Source organism: Rattus norvegicus, chromosome 15 (assembly GCF_036323735.1).
Source record: "Rattus norvegicus strain BN/NHsdMcwi chromosome 15, GRCr8, whole genome shotgun sequence".
In the NCBI taxonomy this organism is placed as follows: Eukaryota; Metazoa; Chordata; class Mammalia; order Rodentia; family Muridae; genus Rattus; species Rattus norvegicus.
The window spans coordinates 84,899,103-84,918,972 of NC_086033.1; the positions used below are offsets into that span (position 1 = coordinate 84,899,103).

At 42.0% G+C, this 19,870-nt stretch overlaps 1 protein-coding gene across 17 annotated transcripts in view; it reads left to right on the forward strand.

Moving 5' to 3' along the window:
• The window catches only part of Uchl3 (ubiquitin C-terminal hydrolase L3), a 53,249-nt gene that overhangs the window by 10,256 nt on the left and 23,123 nt on the right, over positions 1–19,870 (forward strand). For 3 of the 17 annotated variants that reach the window (XM_063274572.1, XM_063274574.1, XM_063274570.1), the window contains exons 1-5: positions 949–1,114; positions 12,771–12,899; positions 13,584–13,740; positions 14,117–14,202; positions 15,679–15,726. In XM_063274572.1, the coding sequence (XP_063130642.1) occupies positions 1,055–1,114; positions 12,771–12,899; positions 13,584–13,740; positions 14,117–14,202; positions 15,679–15,726 (480 nt within the window). In that variant the 5' untranslated portion in view covers positions 949–1,054. Of the gene's footprint in view, positions 1–759; positions 1,214–12,770; positions 12,900–13,583; positions 13,741–14,116; positions 14,203–15,678; positions 15,727–19,870 lie in introns of those variants that run through there. The other 14 variants (XM_063274569.1, XM_063274578.1, XM_063274577.1 and 11 more) reach the window with 12 other exon arrangements.

The window sequence follows — 19,870 nt, forward strand, 5'->3', positions numbered from 1 at the left end:
ACCTACATATCAAAAGGATGGCCTCTTGTATCTTCTGCTTCTCTGTTTTCATAAATGCTACCTTGTGTCAACTTTCTGTTTTGCATTTCCCCACATAGCTGATAAATGATATTCCTGCATAGATGATTATGCCATTCCTCTCCTCTTTGTGACACTGAGATTGGGCCCAGGGCCTTAAGCACGCTAGACAAGCACTCTACAGCTTCCCAAAAGCCTTTGAGAATCTACTATGCACTAGCCATTAGGTTAAATCCTGAAAACTAAACAAACAAACAAAATCATTACATCTGCCATCCTGAAATTTAGTGGGACAGAGAATGGACGTCCAAAATGCTGCTTAAAGTTTTTCAGTTTGTACCCAAACAGTATATTGCCCGATTCATCTTTGTAAGTGGTTCCATATTGTTTCTTAAAGCAGAACTGAGTATCTATCTACCTATGGCCTGTATCCATCATCTGCCTATTACCTGTATCTCAGGCAGTGCAATAACAGATAAGGCCAACATATCATTTCAGTAACCTCACAAAGGAGCAAGAGGACCATGATTCATTGCAAGGAGTCAACCTCTGGCTTGGCGGCCTTAAGGCTAGCAAACCGGTCCCACTCTCACAGAGTAGGAATCCATAACGCGCCCCCTAGAGCTTCTGGCTGGCATTGCAAGGAGGTGAGGGCGCCTGCAAGCACGCGGCCCTGGCCAGCGTGTGGCGCATGCGTAGAACTCGGGTGCTCCCTCTCAGGAAGGGAGAGTCCAAGTGTGAGGGGGATTCCCTGTTGATTCCGGCTCGTTTGTTTTCTCATGAGATAGGACATGGCTTCGGTTTATCATCTTAATCCGCTTTTTTATTTAATTAATAACTCTATGGCTGCGTCTCCGTAGGGAACGATTAAGCATCCTGGGGGCCGTGGAACCTCACTCGTTGGTTCCCCCCGCAGGACGGCGTTAGGATGGTGCCGGCCAGAGCGCGCGGGGGCGGAAGCAGCGGCGGTGGTGGTGGTGGTGGTGGTGGCGGCGGCGGCTGCTGTCAGAGCTGGAGCGCGGCCGGCTGAGCAGTCATGGAGGGTCAGCGCTGGCTGCCGCTGGAGGCCAACCCTGAGGTGAGCGCGGCCGGCCGGGTTCCGCAGCCGGGGGCCTAGCGGGTCGGGAAGCCGGCGCCAGCCCGCATGCGCGCGTCTCTAAACTCCTCTACTGTCTCGTTTCAGGTCACCAACCAGGTGAGTGCGGTGTCTGTCACTCCGGACCCCGGAGTCCTCTCCGCCTTCCCCGCCAGCCTCCCCGCTGGCCTTCACCTCTGCATCCCCACGGATCCAGGGATCGCATCCCGGGAGGCCCCGCTCTGCGGCGGTGGGCGGCTCCGCCCCTCTCAGGCCAGCACCTGGCTCCGGGAGATGCGGGTGCAGCGTCCTCTGTCCCTCCGTCCCTCCGTCGGACCCCGGGTCGTCGCCGGCGCTGCCTGGGGCCTCGGGGTCTGAGGTTTGGTTGCCTCTCATCTGGTTCCCTCCAGCCCCCCGTGCCTTTCCCCTCTTCGTTCGTCTCCTTGCCGTTGCGGGTTCCATCCTGTCCCTTGACCCTGTCCCTTCTAGGTGACTAATTTGCCAACACTTCCTGACTCCCGGCTTTGTAAACTTGCCCACCCAGTTCTGGTAATTCCATCCACCTCCTGTACAATGAAATCACCTTTCAGTCATCTTCTCTTGCTCCATCAAGGTCCTGCTCTTCCCCGCCACGCCCCCTTTCTCTTCCCGTCCTTAAAAGGTGGACCTGGTAGTCGCCTCCTGTACCACACAAAACCCGGTTTAATCGTTGTCATTGCAGTTCATAGCCACCTGATAACTCTTAAAAGGAAGATTGTTTTGGATTCTGAAGGTTGGGGTTGGGGATGCCTTTCAGCCTCCAAATTAGGTGGCGTGGGGGTGGTGCTCTTGGCTATAGATTTTTTTTTTTTTAAATTTGCACGGGTATGTATTAAGTAGCCTGTTTTTTTCTGCTCGCAAATTTAGTTCACCTTTGACCGTTCTCTTAGTTTTCTTTTCTTTCCTTCCATCTTTTTTCTCATAACCGAAGGATAAAGAGTTATTACCTACATTTAAAAACGTGTTTTGAGACCAGACATGGAGGCACATGCCTGTTGTATCAGCCTCTGGGAGGCTGAGGTAAGGAGGATTTCGAGTTCCAGCCCAATCTGGACTGAGACACTATCTAAAAACCTGCTCCCCTCCTCCAGTTATTTATTTATTTTTTAATGGTTTTTGGTTTTCAAAGCATTTTAGCAATTTTTTTTTGTATAAAGCACACTTTATGTTAGAGGTGACATCCTTTTGGAATTTTTGAAAATGTTTACATTTATTTTGTGTGTGGACACTTGTGAAGGTGGGAGGACAACTTTCAAGATTCAGTTCTCACCGGCCCTCAGGTGGGTCCTTGGGATTAAACACGGGTCTTCATACCTGCTGGTGGGAGTCGCCTTTACCCACTGGCCTGACTCCCTGCAGCTTATGTGGGTTTCTTAGGTGTTTTTGTTACCTTCAATTCTTGTCTTAGAAAGGTGAACTGTGTAAAGTTTAAATCACAGCACTTCCCGGTTACGCTACTGCTCACAGCACCCTTTCTTGAGGAGACCAACTTTCTTTTGTTCTCACCTCTGTGGAATTTGCTCATCTGCCTTTATTTTATCTGTCAAGAGAAAAATCTTAAGGAATTTGCCCAGAGAAGTGTCTATTTTAGCTATAATCCAGCCTATAGCCGTTTCTTAATATATGTGCATAGCTTTTGTTCCACTGACCTGACTGTTCATTTTAACATTATCGTCCTATTTATTGTGGTTTTATAAGTCCTCAGATAGTAAGAATCCAAGAGTGTACCTTTTCTGAGTTGTTTAGGCTTTTCTAATAATTACTTTACCTCCCAGATAAATTTTATCATGCTTGTCAGTCTTTACAGAAACTTGATTGGTGAACGGTCCACTGGATAGATGTATTCTGAGGACTGAGCCTTTATAACAGTGGCTCTTGTAATCTCCGACCAAGGTGCATTGTCATCTAATTAGGCCTTTCATTTCTTCATCAGTGTCTGATAGTTTGAGTACAATCTTGGGGAAAAAAAATTGTTGGATTCCTACAAATTTGATGATTTGAGGTGCTCTTGAAAGTAGTAATACTTTAAAATTTCATTTTCGAGTTCTTTACTACGGATTGAATATAGTTTAAAAACGGGCCCATATCCTCAGCCTCGCTAAAATCAGGGAGCAGCTGCATGCACCTCTGTATTTAGTGACTTCTCTGTAGGTCCTGAGGATTTCCTGTGCAGACAGAAGTGCGCTCTGCAGTCAGATGCTCAGTCCTAGTCCACACACCGCTATCTTTTTCTCGTCTTAATACGCCTGCCAGTGTCCTAAATATGAGTCTGAAGTGCTGGCTTCTGGTCTTCGCTGGAGACGCATAAACTCCTCCACTCTACAGTGAGGCAGTCACTACAGTGAGGCAGGTACAGGTATCTTGTAGAGGCCTTTTCTCAGGCTAAGGAAGTTCTACTTTTTCCTGATTTGTAACGATTTTTATTATGAATTCATGTTCAGATTCTCCAAGTGATTTTTTTAAAAAAGCAGTCCTTGGTGATGACCATGGAAAGAATTATATAGAGTTATATGTAAGATAAAGAAACAGATATTACCAATATTACTCTGGCACCCAAACTAGAAAAACCGTAAGAAAAAAATGCACACATACACATAATACACATATATATTATATATGAAAAAACTGGACACTTAAAGTTTGTGATTCGGCTGATACAGAACCTCATGCCTAAATAATTTTGATACATTATAAAATGCTCACTCTATGGGCTTGTATCCCTTGTTAATATGGCTCTAGAAGCCTTCAGCAATACATGTATTTTAGATTTATTTATTTTTGTATGTGACAGTGAAGACACTGTCCTGTCTTCAGACACACAGAGGAGGGCATCAGATCCCATTGCAGATGGTTGTGAGCCACCATGTAGTTGCTGGGATTTGAACTCAGGACCTCGGGAAGAGCAGTCAGTGCTCTAACCACTGAGCCATCGCTCCAGCCCAATACATGTCTTTTAAAAACATAAGAACATAACCAAGGGCAACCTTTTTCATATTGAAGATTGATTTACCATTTAAAAATCTATCAATGTAATTAGCCTTATCAGTTGAACCTTTAAAAAGAACCTTTTAAGGAGCTGTGGGAAGGCAGAAAGTAAAGCTGACAAGTAAACCGTTAGCCATTGTTAGAAGCACAACGAGGACATTAACAAGGTGTTGGGGTCCGAGCCTAGTCAGATGGATAGCGACCGGAGGCTTTTCTGGACTGACTGAGAGATGTCAGCGGATGCCGCATCTGCCCTGCTGTGGTGTGACTTGGTTTACTTCTGTTTTCTAGCCACATATGGTGGCACACACCTGTCATCCTAACACTGGGGAGACTGAGGCAGGAAAGAGTCAGAGACAGCTTGGTCTACAGAGAGAGAGAGACACTGTCTCAGTTTTTCATGTTGTTTGTTGTTGGGGACTATGTTTTTACTTAGAGAATGGGCAAGCATCTTAGAAGGAGTTAGTTTTAACCAGAGTTTGTGTTTGTCTAGTGCCCATGCTCTATATATGACTGAGGGTAGACAGTGAGCACCTTTGATCAACTGATTTGTGATTTGGAGAATTTTCCCAGCAGGCATGTAGGTGACAGGCCTGACACCTGGCCCAGCCCTGGGTTTTCTTATTTTATTTTTTAGCCTAATGGGCTCACAAGAGGAGCCTGATCCCGACTTAACTGTGCTACCATTTGGCAGTTACGGGTCTTATTAACACTTAGTTTGAGCAAGTACTGTTTTATGCTGTGACGATGCCTGCTGTTATGTAAGAACAGTCGTCATGTGTCTGTAGCATGAAGATTAGTAAGGACTGCTAGGCATCGTCTGGAAGAGTGTGTCATATACTACATCTGGTAAACAGTGGGTGATTTTTGTTAATATCCTGTCAACCTCCTTTAAGATACTTCATTTTGCTGCAGATTTGACTTAAAATAAAATAGTTTAAAAATAGAATTTAAGCTCTACCTTGTTTGCATATATGTTTAAATGGGTAAAAGTAGATGATTGAAAATTGCAGGTAATTGAGCATTAACAATTACAGCTCTTTAAAGAAGTATAGTTGATCTGGGTAACCATATACAAATGAGTGTACTAGGGTGTAATTTTTTTTTTTTGATTTGAGTATGGTCAGTTGATTATCATTGGAATATATATGTGTATATACATATACATACATACATATATACACACATATATATGGAGAGAGAGAGAAGAGAAGAGAGTTATAACTTAGAAAAATTATGAATTTTTAAGTAGGGAACCTCCCTAGAATTATTCTTAGCGTGATGTTACTGAGGAAGTAACATTTTCTTATCTCATATCTAAAGAAAACCTAAGCATACCTTGACATAGTTTTGCTACTTATGTAAATGATTAAAGTTAGAAATAGAGCTGGGCCATCTGCGAGATTATTACCAAGAAAATAATATAGTAATTCTCTCGTAGGTGGATCCCACTTTTGGGAAAGAAACAAGCAGGCCTTGTGCCCTGTCTCTTGTAGCTTCTGCCTCACTTCTGTTTCACCAAGGAATCGTCCTTCAGTACTGTGGCTAGCATCTCATCTCCATCCTCTTGGTCTTCCTTGGTAACTTGCCCCCCCCCCACCATTACCCAAATGGTAACTTCCATCCCCACCATTTCCTAGTAACTGCTTTCATCAGTTCACACGAGACCACCACTCCTCTGACTTACCCACGGGTATCTCATTGTACCTCTTGGCCTCTTAGTGGCAGCCTGCTTTCTTGAGACAGCATGCTTTCTCATTTTTACTTTCCTGATAATCCTGATGCTTCTAATTCCCCAGTTACTTCTTAGGCTGTCCCCGCTCTACCTTCTCTGGAGTTCCTGGGGACTTCTCTGTGAGGTTACCCTCGATTGTCAACTTGGTGGGTATATCTGTGTGAGGGGCTTTCTAGATCACTATTTTGTTGGCGGCGCCATTCTGTGTTCTGAAGTCTAGGACTGAATGAAAAAGCGATGTGGTAGGTGAGGTGCTACAGCAGCGGACGGCGCCTGCCACCAAGCCTGGTGACCTGAGACTGCTCTGTGGGACCCACCTGATGGAAGGAGAGCACCAGCTCTTGCAAGTTTTCCTCCAGAGGTTGCCGTGGCATGCATGTTTTAAGTAAACAATTTAAACAATAATGTTTTAAAGTTTAAAACCAAAACCAAAACCAAAAGGACAGCGGACAGCCAGCATTCTCCTCTCTGGTTCCTGAGCCTACACAAAGTGAGCCTCTGCCTCACGCTCCTCTACCAGGCTTTCCTACCTCGATGGACTGCAGCCTCGAGCTGGGGGCCAAAATAAACGCTTCCTTCTTTAAGTTGTTCTTGTCGGGTTTGTTCCTAGCATCAAGGAAAGCAATGCCCTTCCTTCTAGAGTCGTGTACTCCTCTGTGATATTTCCTGTTCTCCTGTTTTGATAACATTTGCATCACAGACGGCCACAGTGTCCCTCTGAGCTCTTCCTTCTTCACCATGTTGGAAACTGTGTATTTAACTACTACTTTGATAGTTCCCTCTGGATATTATCAATACCTCAAACAATATAGCTGCAGAAGGTGAATTTCTATCTGCTAAAGCGATCTCTTCCTCCGTCTTCCAAAAGCATTGCAATGCATCCTATGGTCAAGCCAGTGCTAATGACTCTTCTGCCTGGCCGTGCCATTGTGAAGATGCCATAGTGTCCCTTGGTTCTCTGAGTAAATATCTCGTCTACCGTATGTGTGTCTGAGACCATGGCTGTCTAGCCTTTTCTGTAGTCTTTCTAATCGTGTAGGTCATCTTCACAGCTCAAGTCCCTCACCTTGACCTGGTCAGCTGCTGTGGACTAATAATTAGTTGTGCTTATGTTTTCCCCTAAAGTCATCATCCCTGCTTTTATTTGGCTTTAGAAAAATGCACACAACACCTTGTGATTTCTGCTTCAGACACTAATGCTTCACGGGTGGTTTTTAGATTACAATGCAAGCTCTTCACTGAGTCAGATGAGGACTACTGCCTGTTTCTACCCCGGCTGAACTCAGGTTTTGAATGCTCCATCTCTTCTTGTTTCAGAGTCTTCAGTCTTTTATCCTCAACTTTAGTCACTTCATTTTAGTTATTTTATGGCAGTGTTTTTGTCTTTTTTGGGCATGTGTGGCATACTAAAGTATATACCTCAAGTCTCCCTTTCCTTTACCTGCCTTCCCCTCTCTTTCTCTTCTTGTTTGGTTTCCTTCTCCTCCCTCACTCCTACTCTTTCCTTCTCCCTGTTTTTCTTTTTGCACAGGGTTTCGTAGTGTGATTGAGGCTGGCTTTGAACTCTTGCTTCCTGTAAGCATGAACAACCATAATACAGTTAAATTTGTTCAAAATTTGCATAAATAATTTGTGAAATTATTTATGTTCCCCCACCTCCTCCCCGTCTCTCTCTGTCCCTCCCCCTCCCCTCTCTCTGTCAGGAGACTTGCTATGCAAACCAGGCTGGCCTTGAACTCAGAGCTCCACCTGCCTCTGCCTCCCGAGTGCAGGGATTAAGGGCAAGCACCACCACTGCTGCCACCACCACCCAGCTCTCCCTGAATATGTCAGTGAACAAAATTCTGTCTTCTAGGGTGCTTTAATTTTTTCTTTTTTACAGCAATGAGAATAACATTTAACTAGTAAAGTGATATTTATTTGTTTTTGCTGGGATATTTTGCCTTCTTAAAACTTCCTAAGTTGTTCCTCAGTCCTTCCATTCAAAGCATGTAGAGCAAATCCAATTGCTCTTTCCTGATACCAACACTCCCTTCAGCCAAGGTTCAGCCCTATCATCTTACCTGAACATGCGCACATGTGTTCCATCTGCTCATCTTCCTGGTGCTGTGATAAAGCAGCATTACCAAGACAACAGCTCAAGGAAGAAAGCTGGTTTTGGCTTCTAGATGGATAAGAAGCCATGGCAGTGGGGAAACATTAGCTGTAAATGCTAGGCATCATGGCTGGAGCAGCAAGCTCATGCTGGGCCACAGCACAAAACAGAATACAAAACAGAGGCAGGGGGAGACTGTAACCACTGAGAGCCTGCTTCCAGCGATGTATGTCCTGGAGCACGACTGCACCTCCTAATCTCCCCAAACAGCACCACCTCCTGTAGACCAGGAGGTCAGACAGGTATATAATGACTGTCTTTATTTGTTTGAGACTGCTTATGTCTATGTAGCCCATGTGGCCTTGCACTGTTGGTCTTCCGGCCCCAGCTGCCCAAGTGGGGACTTCAGCTGTGTGCTGCAATGCCTGACTTTAGCTGTCCCCAATCTGGGAGCAGGTTTGTGATTGGACTGGAGAGTACAAAGTTATTTTTTTAGTATTACTAAATTAATTATGAAACAATGATGCTAACAGTATACTTAAATGTACCAGTACCACCTAGATTTCTTTTATACCATCTTTTAAGAGCAGGCATGTTTTTAAAAAAATACAAATGTTTTTATGGCTGCATATTGTAATTTATAAATTATATTTCTTAATTAAACAACAATGTAAAGTTGTGGGATTTTAATGAACTAATCAGATCTTTATTGTTGATGTTATTTTATTATCCAGTATTTAACCCCCTTCCTGCTCTATCTAAACATAGTACTTCAGTTAAGTAGAGATAGTTTTATAGATACACATGTGGACAATTTCTTACATCGGTAATTGTGAGAACTTTTCGTGGGTCTTGTTAGTTTCATGGGGTTTTTTCTTTTTTCTTTTTTTTTTTTTTCTTCTTTTTTTTCGGAGCTGGGGACCGAACCCAGGGCCTTGTGCTTGCTAGGCAAGCGCTCTACCACTGAGCTAAATCCCCAACCCTTTTTTTTTTTTTAAAAAAAACACATTTTTTATTGTTTATTTATTTTATGAGTACACTGTCACTGTCTTCAACACACAAGGAGAGGATTCCATTACAGATGGTTGTGAGCCACCATGTGGTTGCTGGGATTTGAACTCAGGATCTCTGGAAGAGCAGTCAGTGCTCTTAACCACTGAGCCATCTCTCCAGCGCCAGGGTTTTTTCTTTGATTTTATTTTTAAACTGTAACTCACTGGTTTCTTTATACCGCCAGCAGAGACCTGGGATTCATTTGCCTGTCAGCCTGTTGGAGTGGCATTACAGTAATGGACTATACCCAGGTTTTTACTGAATTCTCAAGGATCGAGCTTAAGTCCTCGAGCTACAAGCACTTTTCCACCTGAGACCCCCGAAGCCACGAGTCTAGTTTTTAAGATTATTTTGCGTTTCCTCATAGTTTTGCAAATTAAAGTAAAAAGAATGCTGTGGTTCTGTAGATTTTGTTATTTACCTTTAAGCTGGACTATGGTAGAATACCACTTTTTTTTAAATGAGACAATAAAACTGGCTGGGTTTATACTATTCAACTAATCGTGGTTGACCGTTTACAAAATGTATCTTTTTAAATTTTTCATGTTTGCTTTAAGTACAGATCTGGTGTTCGTTTTGTATAGAAGCAGGACATTTTCATGATTCCTTTTTGTCTTTTGAGACAGGGTCTCACTGTGTCTGGAGCGCAGTTTGGCCTTGATCTCATAGAGCTCCTCCTGCCTCTCTCTGTCTCCCAAGTGCTGGGAGTAACAGTGCCTGCCACCATGGCCAGCTGTACTTATTTTTAAACTGCTTATTTCTTGTATTATGTGAGGCTCCAACGAGTGACTCATGGCAACCTGGATCCAGAGGATAGAGCTAATATATTTAATAGTTATTAATTGAATTGAATTTTTATAGTCTATCATTTCATGATAGGAGTCAAGAGTTAAGGTAAATTATAACTCTTGTTAAGATTTAATGATTTTTATGATTTATTACAATGTGCTTTTTAATCATTGTGTTCTTAGTGTGATCTTAATCAGTGTCATGATAATTGATGCCTTAAGATCTTGAATTTTGCTTAGTGCTTACTTTTGTTAGCTTTGCTTATATATTTGATTTATACTCAAGTCTCTTTAGAGTAACTTAGCAGTTTTCTCCAGGTTGCATTTTGTATAATTTTGTAATGGGTATAATTTTATGAGTATCAAAATTAACAGATCCTCTGATCAGGTCTTACAGTTGGAAACGTTACTAGTTGGGTACAGCTTGGTGTTTCAGATTCTTGACATCGTATTCAAAGCCCTGAAGCAATGCTCAGAGGTTTGCAAAGGTAGCAGGAAGACTTACCTACAGTGGAGTGGTGGAGTAAGTCAGGTTCCCTGTTGAGGAGACAGTGAGCCATGTAACTGAAGCCCCCCAGGACCCGTTGATGCTGGGACTTTATATGTTCAAGTAAGGGCAACATTTGCTTGCTAGGGATGGAATTGGGATGGCTCTCTATTTTGATTGACAGATGTTGTATGATCATTTTTGTACTGTATATATACCTTTCTACAGTGCATCTGATTTTAATCATATACATGCCCAGTTGTGCATGGACAGATAGTAAACAGGGTTTTCACTTTACCTACACACTTGCTTTACTGCACAGGTACCCCAGACCAGTTCAGACTGTACCGGCCTTTCTATTCTTTGCAGTGGGCTGTGCATGCTAACAGGTTGCTAAGTGCATTGCTCAGAGAAAGGGGTATGTGCATAGTACGTGTAGATAAGGGTCCCGAGCTGTCAAGTTTGTTTTCAGAAGAGGGGTGCTTAGATAGTCCACACCAAGTAGAGTCCCGGGTTTGCTAAACCCTGTGTGCTTGCCTACCTCAGAGATGCCAGTTATACCTTAATAATATGCAGAATTGATTTAATGAACATCAGACTGTAGATAAAGGAGTTGAATGTCTCAGTCTTCTTTAACTGGCAGGAAAAGGAGTATACCTTGAATGTGTATCATAGACAAGCTTGTGTACCATGCAGACATATAGATGGCAAGGTTATCTATTAAAGTGTATCCATCTCAGTTCAAGCACTGTAACTCGAGTGTCTGTGGTTTGGTCAGGTACAGTGCTTAGCAGTGGAGAAAAGATAAGTAAGAGTCCCTTCCTTTAACACTGAGCCTTTAAAAAAAAAAATCCTTCTCTGGTTTCCAGGTAGGATTGAATATTGACTGACCTAGACCAGTAAATTTGGAAGAAGAAGAGATTTTAAGATGTGCTTGTGAACCCTGAACTCCTGTGTAGTAATATGGTGATGAATGACATAGTGGAGGTGCCCTCGCTCCCTGTAGTTCTAGACCATGCACTTGATGGAGAGTGGGTGTAATACATGTTATGTACTTCTGCCCAAGAGACATTCTTGTCTGCCTTTCTGTCCATCCATCTGTCTGTCTGTCTGTCCGTCCATCCGTCTATCTGGGAAGTATTTGCCTGCATGTGTATCTGTGCACATGTAACTTTTTCTTATTGACAAAATGCTTAGCCATCTGTCTTTAAACTCCAGATGTTATTTTTGGATATCAGTATAAGTTGTTTGTTGTTGTAATATAAAAATAAAAAAGTAAAGGTGTCTTTTACCCGGCTGGGTCTGCACCACGGTGCCCAAGGTATCTGCTAGATATCTTGGCAGAAACACATCCCAACTCTGCGGCAGCCCAGTGTCTCTTGCTGCCACACACTTTCCTACATTCAAACCGTCACATAAAAGAACACACAACGGGGTTGGGGATTTAGCTCAGTGGTAGAGCGCTTGCCTAGGAAGCGCAAGGCCCTGGGTTCGGTCCCCAGCTCCGAAAAAAAGAACCAAAAAAAAAAAAAAAAAAAAAAAAAGAACACACAACACAATAATCTTTGACCCAATTGGTAAGATATAATTGCCCACTTAAACATACAAAGCCCAGTACCATCCATCCCTTAAGAACATTGATGACAACGTGTAAATACACAGAGCAGAATGTTAACATCACCTGCCATGGCTTCTCCCCTGTCTCTCTCCTCTGTCCTGTCTCCTCTTCCTCCTTCAAACTTCTCTTCCGCCCATCCTTCCTTCTCCAATGACAGGCTTCCTTCTATCCTGTACCTGCCCCTCTCCTGTACTTTACATATTCAATGGGGAGGTGGTTTTGGTGAAGTCATCTGACTTCTGAGTATGTGACTAGGTAGCTGTCCTTGGGGCAGTGGAATTAGCATCAAAATACAGATAACTTCAGGGCAAACCACAACAGTTGTTGATGTTGATGTACTAAAATAATAATTTGTTGTGTAATTGATGCATTAAGGGTGGAAATAAATCCCCCCCAGCTGGGGACCGAACCCAGGGTCTTGCGCTTGCTAGGCAAGCGCTCTACCGCTGAGCTAAATCCCCAACCCCGGAAATAAATTCTTAAGGTGACTTGTATGTCTTTGATGAAGTCCTGGCTAACATTTAATGCCAAAGTTAGGGATTTTGTAAACAGGTTTGTCTTCTCTGTTGTGGGTTTTAACTGTTTGGTACGTGGTATACATTGCTCTGCTCCTACCGTATGCATTGTAGACTTGCTTTACTGTGTTCTTGACCTCTCAGGCTCTGGTACACTGACAGATAAGGACTATATGTACTTCTGTGGTGCAGTCTGTGTCTGGTAGTGCTGCTTTCTGCGTTCTTACTGAACATTAGTAATATTTGATCGCATTCCTTCTTATATATTAGACACGTGATACACACTTGTTGGTCATTTCCTTGTTAGCACTCTGCAGGTTTTCTCTCACCACTTAACAGTTTGCTGCTTTTTCTTTTACTAGTTTCTCAAGCAACTAGGCCTGCATCCTAACTGGCAGTTTGTGGACGTGTACGGGATGGAGCCTGAACTTCTCAGCATGGTTCCGAGACCAGTGTGCGCCGTGTTACTCCTCTTCCCTATCACAGAGAAGGTAATTGTAAAGCAAGAAGTGCAGTTTTGGATAAATGCGGATTTTTGATGTTGATAAAAAAATAGTCTTTGGGTTGGGGATTTAGCTCAGTGGCCCTGGGTTCAGTCCCCAGCTCCAAAAAAAAGAAAAGAAAAAAAAATAGTCTTTAAGAGCAAATGATGCATTTGTTACATATAATCAGCAAATTAAAAAGGAAGAAAATCTTAGTTTCTTATTAAAATAAAAATATATAATTATAGATTGACAATAAAGCTTTTTCTGTTAGTCTTTTCCTTCAGCTTTCTTCTTAAAACCTTGGTTAGCTTGCCTCAGCTGGCTGCCGTTAACACTGGTGAGTGAGGCTGAGGGCCATGGAGTATGCCTGCCCCCTTTGCTTCCCGAAAGGTTGAGGCAGGAGAATCATTTGAGCTCAGGGGTTGCAGACTGGATTGAGCAATGCAGTGAGACCCTCGTATCTCACAGGCAAGCCCTGAGTGAAATGACATGCCTTTTCTCTCTCAGCCCCTACTGTAAGACAGTTACTGCTTCCTTTCAGTCTTCTGTCATTCTGGTGTACGATAATGTTATGGTCTTACTTAAACTCTATGTTACACCAAACCGCTTCGTTCCATGCCCTTCCTTCACAACTTGTCTTGTTTATTGTGTAGTTTTTGCACGTGGACTATTGACTTTTTCCCCCAATAGTATGAAGTCTTCAGAACAGAAGAGGAAGAGAAAATAAAATCCCAAGGACAAGATGTTACGTCATCAGTGTATTTTATGAAACAAACCATCAGCAACGCCTGTGGAACCATTGGACTAATCCACGCCATCGCGAACAACAAAGACAAGATGCACTTTGGTAAATCCCTTTCTGTTCCAGTTTCCCCCTGCAGATGCGTTAACTGCATTACACAGTAGGGGGCGCTCGAACTCTCTCAACGCTAAAGCCATGCTTATGGGAATGTATGTATGTATGTATGTGTGTGTGTATGTGTGTTTGTGTGTATGTGTGTATGTATGTATGTATACGCTGCCAGGAGAGAAAGACATCCTTCCCATTCTTCATATTGTTGATGAACAGGTTCAGCCAAAGAAAGTTTGACTTAATTACTTATCCCGAGACTCTTAGATTCTTACCAGTTAAAGAATTTTTATCTAAAAAAAGCTATACTATGTTTACTGTTAATTTTTTTTGTAATTAAAGTTAATTTTTTAATCGTTTTTGAACTTCTCAGAATCAGGGTCAGCATTGAAAAAGTTCCTGGAGGAGTCTGTAGCAATGAGCCCTGAAGAAAGAGCCAGACACCTGGAGAACTATGACGTCAGTACCTCCCTTCTCTCCCACCTCGTCAGGGCAGTTCACAGGACTGCAGGTTCTGTTAGTGGTTTGCTGTGAGGCCATAGCTTGGGGAAGCAGCACTGTCCTATCCATAAGAAAGGACTTCTGTTCTACTGAGGTAGCTGTACCCGGAGTATCTGCGATGTTGCTCAGTTGACAGTTCTGTGTCCAGAGTGGATGAATTACAAATTAAATCCTGGACCCTCTAATCCGGTTTGCGGTGATCGTTTTAAACATTCGTTATTTTTGAAAATCATTCTTCTGAAGCCTCTTGCCTTTTAATAACATCAATAGATGATAAGCTCTTTGAACTTGGAAGGAATACGATGTATATTTTTCATAGTTTGTTTAGTTTTCCAAAATAATTTATTTGCTTTAAGTTTAAAAATATCTGGAAATTTATAAAATATCCTTATTTTGCTTAGAAGTAAAGTAAGCAACATAATAGTTGCTAGTGATTACACCAGTGAAAGGCAGCTGTCACTGATGGTTTCATAGGAAACATGTATATATATATACACAATAGTTTTTTTATTTGATCACACTGTAATACTGTTTTATAACTTGCTTTTTTCACTTATCACAAGCGTATTAACACCAGTAAGTATATATTTAACATTATTATTTTAATGGCTGAGTAGCTTTTCATTGTGTATTTAACTAGTAAAATGCTATTTGAAATCTAAGAGTTTTCTCTCTCTTTTTCACTACTTAAAATTATTACAAGTGTATATTACTGTCCGAGGTTTTAGAACCATTCTTAATTTCATATAATCATTACATTAAATATATCAACATATTAATGCCTAGAAGAGAAATTGCTGATCAATTTGCATGTCTAAGGCTTTAATACTTATCACCAAATTGCTATACATAACAATTATACTTTTACCCCTGACTCTTTACTCTGTCCATCTCTCTGCATCTTTGACAGTAGTGGGTATGACTGGAGCACTTTTAAGTTTAGCTAACCGGATTCCCTAGCTTCTCATAAGTGCATGCCTTTTGCACCACGTTTTTAAATTGCCGACTGAAATGCATGGTGAAACATAAATACAGGCAGAGCTGCAGGAGCATGCCCTGTGGAGAGACAGATGGCTAAGCATCTTCAGTCCCTGTGAGATGCTCACTTTATTGCAGTCTCCAGTGAATAAAGTGTTAAATGTTGCTCTAACAATTAAGGAAGCTAAATGACCCTCTCCCTGCACTGTGCAAATTAGGAATGATGAGCTAGTCAGTTTCCTAATGCTTAAGGGATTTGTGGCTAGAAAGGACGGCAGTTGGTTTGCTTCCTGAGACACAATTCTGAAAGGTTTCCTGCTGAACTGCTCCTAAAGTTCTTCCAGTTTCCCGCCTCATTACAGGATTCTAGCTGGTTTAAAACTGAGCTTTGTCGCTGTTTTCATTTAAAAGATCTTGTTGTTTTGTTTTTGTAAATAGTTTATATTCTTATTACAGGCTATTCGAGTTACTCATGAAACCAGTGCACATGAAGGTCAGACTGAGGTATTTCACATTTCTTTTCAAAAATGTTGCTGTGTGTAAATTTGACCTTCTATTGTAGGACTTGTGGAAAAGTATTTCGCCATGTTTGTTTTCCTTTTGTTTTTCCTTAGAACTTGTTTGTTCAACAGCAGCATCCGTAGAGTGATAGCAAACGAAATATTTTGTCCAGGCCGCTAACATGGGCATTAATGGGTCCACTTTGCCAGATCTGTTTACAGGTTTTCGGTGGCTTGCTCCTTACTTTACGTAACAGGTGGCCTGCTGCTCCCCTGTCAGACTCCTGAGACTCCTGCATGTCCATTTAGCCTGTCTGGTCTTTGGACATCGTGGTCATGCCAGCTCCCAGAAAAAAATGGTGTGACTCTGTCCTGGGCCACCGTGATCTTCACCAGCTTCATGCTGGTCGGGAGCCCCGCTGGGTCACGGCTCTGCTCCTTCAGTTGCTTCTCTTTCTTTATGGACTTGTCCCATCCATTCCTTCTTTCTGCTTTTCTAAAGCACTTACTCTTGTGGGAACTTTGTCAGAAAATACTCAGTTAGAATGACTAAAATTTAATTAAAGCCAATGATACATTTAGAGCACCAGGCAACTGTACATTTTCCTCATATGTGACTTGAAATCACACTTTCCAGGGTGGAGACTATTTTGGAAGAAGAAGGGAGCCAGTGAAGGGAGAAGGCATAAGGACAAGAGGACAGTGAGGGACCGTATGATTCACTACATCATATAAAGTGCTGTTATGAAGATGCCATGATAAAACTCATCATTTAATACACTCAATGTATATTAATAAGCAGGAGGAAAAAGACACATTTCACACACAGGATGATATTGCCTATTCAAAAATACATGGACATTTTTTATAACTAAACTGATTTTAGATTAGTCTTAAACCCATTTTAAGGCTGAAATTCTTTGATACTATGATATAGCTGTATTATTCTTATCAGACTGTATGGCTGTGGGCGTTTGACTAATTGAAACACTGAGGTCCTTGTAATTATCCCTTCTAAGCTGCTCTTGGGTTTGTCTTTTAACGTTGTAAACAGTTGGTTTGTACTCAGTTTACAGTGGACCAATGTAGTGGGCGGCTTTGAATTAGTTCAGTGCTCTGCTGTTTACAGTGCTTGTTGTGAGCCTTAGGAAGTGTGGTTGGCAGTGTTGTTGGGTTGAGCTAAAACTAGTGACGAGGACCAATAGAAGATTATTGTAAGATGCCAGTTGCTTATAAAGCAACTCATACATAATCACTTCCAAGAATATTTGTCTTTGTGGTGCCTTCCTTTCGAGTCCCTTCTGAAGCTTCATCCAGTTTATTGGTTTCCCATCTAAATGACAGACAGAGCTCTTTTTGTCCAGACTGAAACTTCATCATACTTGTCATGTGATCCAGGAATGACCCACTCACATTTTAGAATACCCTTGTCCTTGTTCGAGGTTATTATCTGGGCCTTCTTTTCTGTCCCTTCATGTTTTTACAGTTCTAACTCCGTTACATTTTCCAAAGCCTAATTCACAGTTGTAACTCAAACTTTTGTTTTTCTAGTGCAGTCATTCTCAAAGTGGAGTGGAAGGTAGTATTTTTTAGAGGGCTTCTCCCAAGCCTTACTGCCACAAGGATTCATTTCTTCTATTGCTCTATCATGCCTCACAGTTGAGAATCACTGTTAGAGCTGTAATAGTTTCTGTGCACTGTAGCTCTGAGATACATCGGGTTGAAAACAGAGTTTGGGGCCATTCCCACATGGTCCTCTGTTAATGTGGTCCTCTGTAGCCTGACTGTCTTCAAGTCTTTTCTAATCCTGACTGCTTTGGCTATTTCTCTCTAGCAATCTCTTACTTTATTGCTATTCTTTTTTATAATTTCCTTTTCTGAAAATATTTCATATCACAGCATCTGCATTTCTCATTTCTCCTCAGCCTTCAGAATTATCTTCCGTGTGACCCTCTACATAAAGCACTCTATTACCTGGGTATATTTTATCTATGCTATGCACTCATTCATGGGACTTCAATGTTTTGCATTTATTTAATTTTCATATTCTTTTTTAGCTACTCAAATATATATTCTTAAAGCCACATTTGGTAGTATAACCTTAAAATTTTAGTGCTTCAAAGACTGAAGCATAGGGATCAGCAGTTTGAGGTAACCTAGTCTACTCCCTAGTTCCAGGCTCACCTACGCTGCACAGTGAGACCCTGTGTAAACAAACCAACCGTGATGCACATGTTCCTGCATTTTAACAGTTCTAATTCATTTGTTACTGTTTCTACCTTGGTATATAAAATTCCTCCTATAGTAAATAATTGCACTTTAGCTTATAAGGCAGGGAAATTTTACCTCTTCTTGCGGTTTTTAGGCCTAGGATTCATATCTGTTTGTTTGTACATTTCAAATTATTCAGAACTCTTTTTTATACATAAGGCTCACTACATAGTTACTGTTTCCAGTATTGAGTTAAAAATGTCTTTTTGTGCTATGAAAACTTTAAAAAAAAGTCATGAGCTAGGGATCTGGGTCAGCAGTAAGAGCACTTACTGTTGTAGAATAATTCTCCCAGAACTGAACCTGGGCTCAGAACCGAGCACTCACATGGGCCAGCTCATAGCTTCTCCTTACTCCAGTTTCAGCTTGTTTGAGGCCCTCTTCTGGCCTCTGTGGGCACCATGTGCATATGATACAAATACACAGTCAGACGCAACACTGTCACTCTCAGCTCTTAGGGGAGGCAGAAGCAGGGGAGTCTCTGGAAAGTCTAACCCAGCCTGGTCTCTGTAGTAGCTCTGACGAACTACCGATACCCAGTGAACGCACTTGCCCCTGTCTAAGGTTCGTATCTGGGCCTTCTTTCCTGTCCCTTCATGTTTCTACAGTTTTAAAACTCTTTCTACATGTTTTGTCTTTAAAACAAAAACAAAAAGACAAAATCTTAGATTTGTTGGAGTTCTACGGTAAATATTTTAATTAGAGCATTTTTATATGAGGTCAGTCTCTTGTGGAGTTGGTAGTTAATAGATTCCAAGATCATCTTACTACTGTCCCCTAGTAATTATATATTAATGTCCTCTTGGCACTGAAGAAAAAGACCCACACTGTATATATATTTTCAAATCCATTTTACAGCCAGCTTAAACCTCTACCAAGGATAATTTTTTTCTCTTAATCTTTCATTAATCAAGAACATGCTGTACAGGGTGACTGACCACGAGCCCAGCAGAACGAGGTGTTTCCCAGTTGCAGTTTCTCTTCCCAGATAATTCTATTGTGGCAAGTTAACCCACCCCCCCCCCAAAAAAAAAAAACCAACCAGGACACTATCAAATGATAGAGATTTGGTAATAGAACTTTAGTTTTAGTATGATGATCAACCTAATACCATATTTGGACTTTCCATAACATAGTAAAAGCAGGAGCCTTCTGGTCTACCTGTTGTCAGTGCAGAGACGGCGTGGCCCCTCTCTCTCTCTCTCTCTCTGCTCTCGCCTTCAGTCCTTTCCCAGGAGGCCTTCTTTCACCTTCTACCTGTACTGCTGCTCCTCAGATGCCATCTCCTTCCCGGTCTGTCTAAAGGGCATAGCAAGCCTGTGCTTCCTTTCACTTAGTTTTCCGTCTTGCTCACTTATTAAGGTGTGGGCTTCATGAGAGCATGGACCTTGGTTGTCATACATGCTTCACGTTTCCAGTGTATGGCTGTCTGAAACAGGCTTCAGTAAATGCTAACATGGTATACAGTTTAGAGCATAGGGTGTAGGTTTCCATACTGACTCCTCTGCTTCTTCATGTGGGCAGGCTATTTCCCTTGTGTAAGCTAAAGCCAATGCTGCCTACCTTATGAGAAGACTGTAATGACTAGTGAGTTACTCTCCAGAGTTGCTTAAGAATGGTGCCTGGCATCTAACGGGCAGTCAGTGAGTGTGGATGGTGATGCTGTTTTACTAGGCATGAAGAAAATTCATCTGAATGCCAGTGCGAAGGAAGCCAAACCAAAGAGAGCTTGGACTTTACAGCAGAGGGACCAGAGACGCCATGTCTAGTGTTGTCAAACTGAGGTTATGAATTGAGTTTAGATCATGAAATTGTATTTTCTTTGTAATGGAATGTCGTGTGCTTGTCCTATGAAAGACATTGAGTTTATGTGTCTA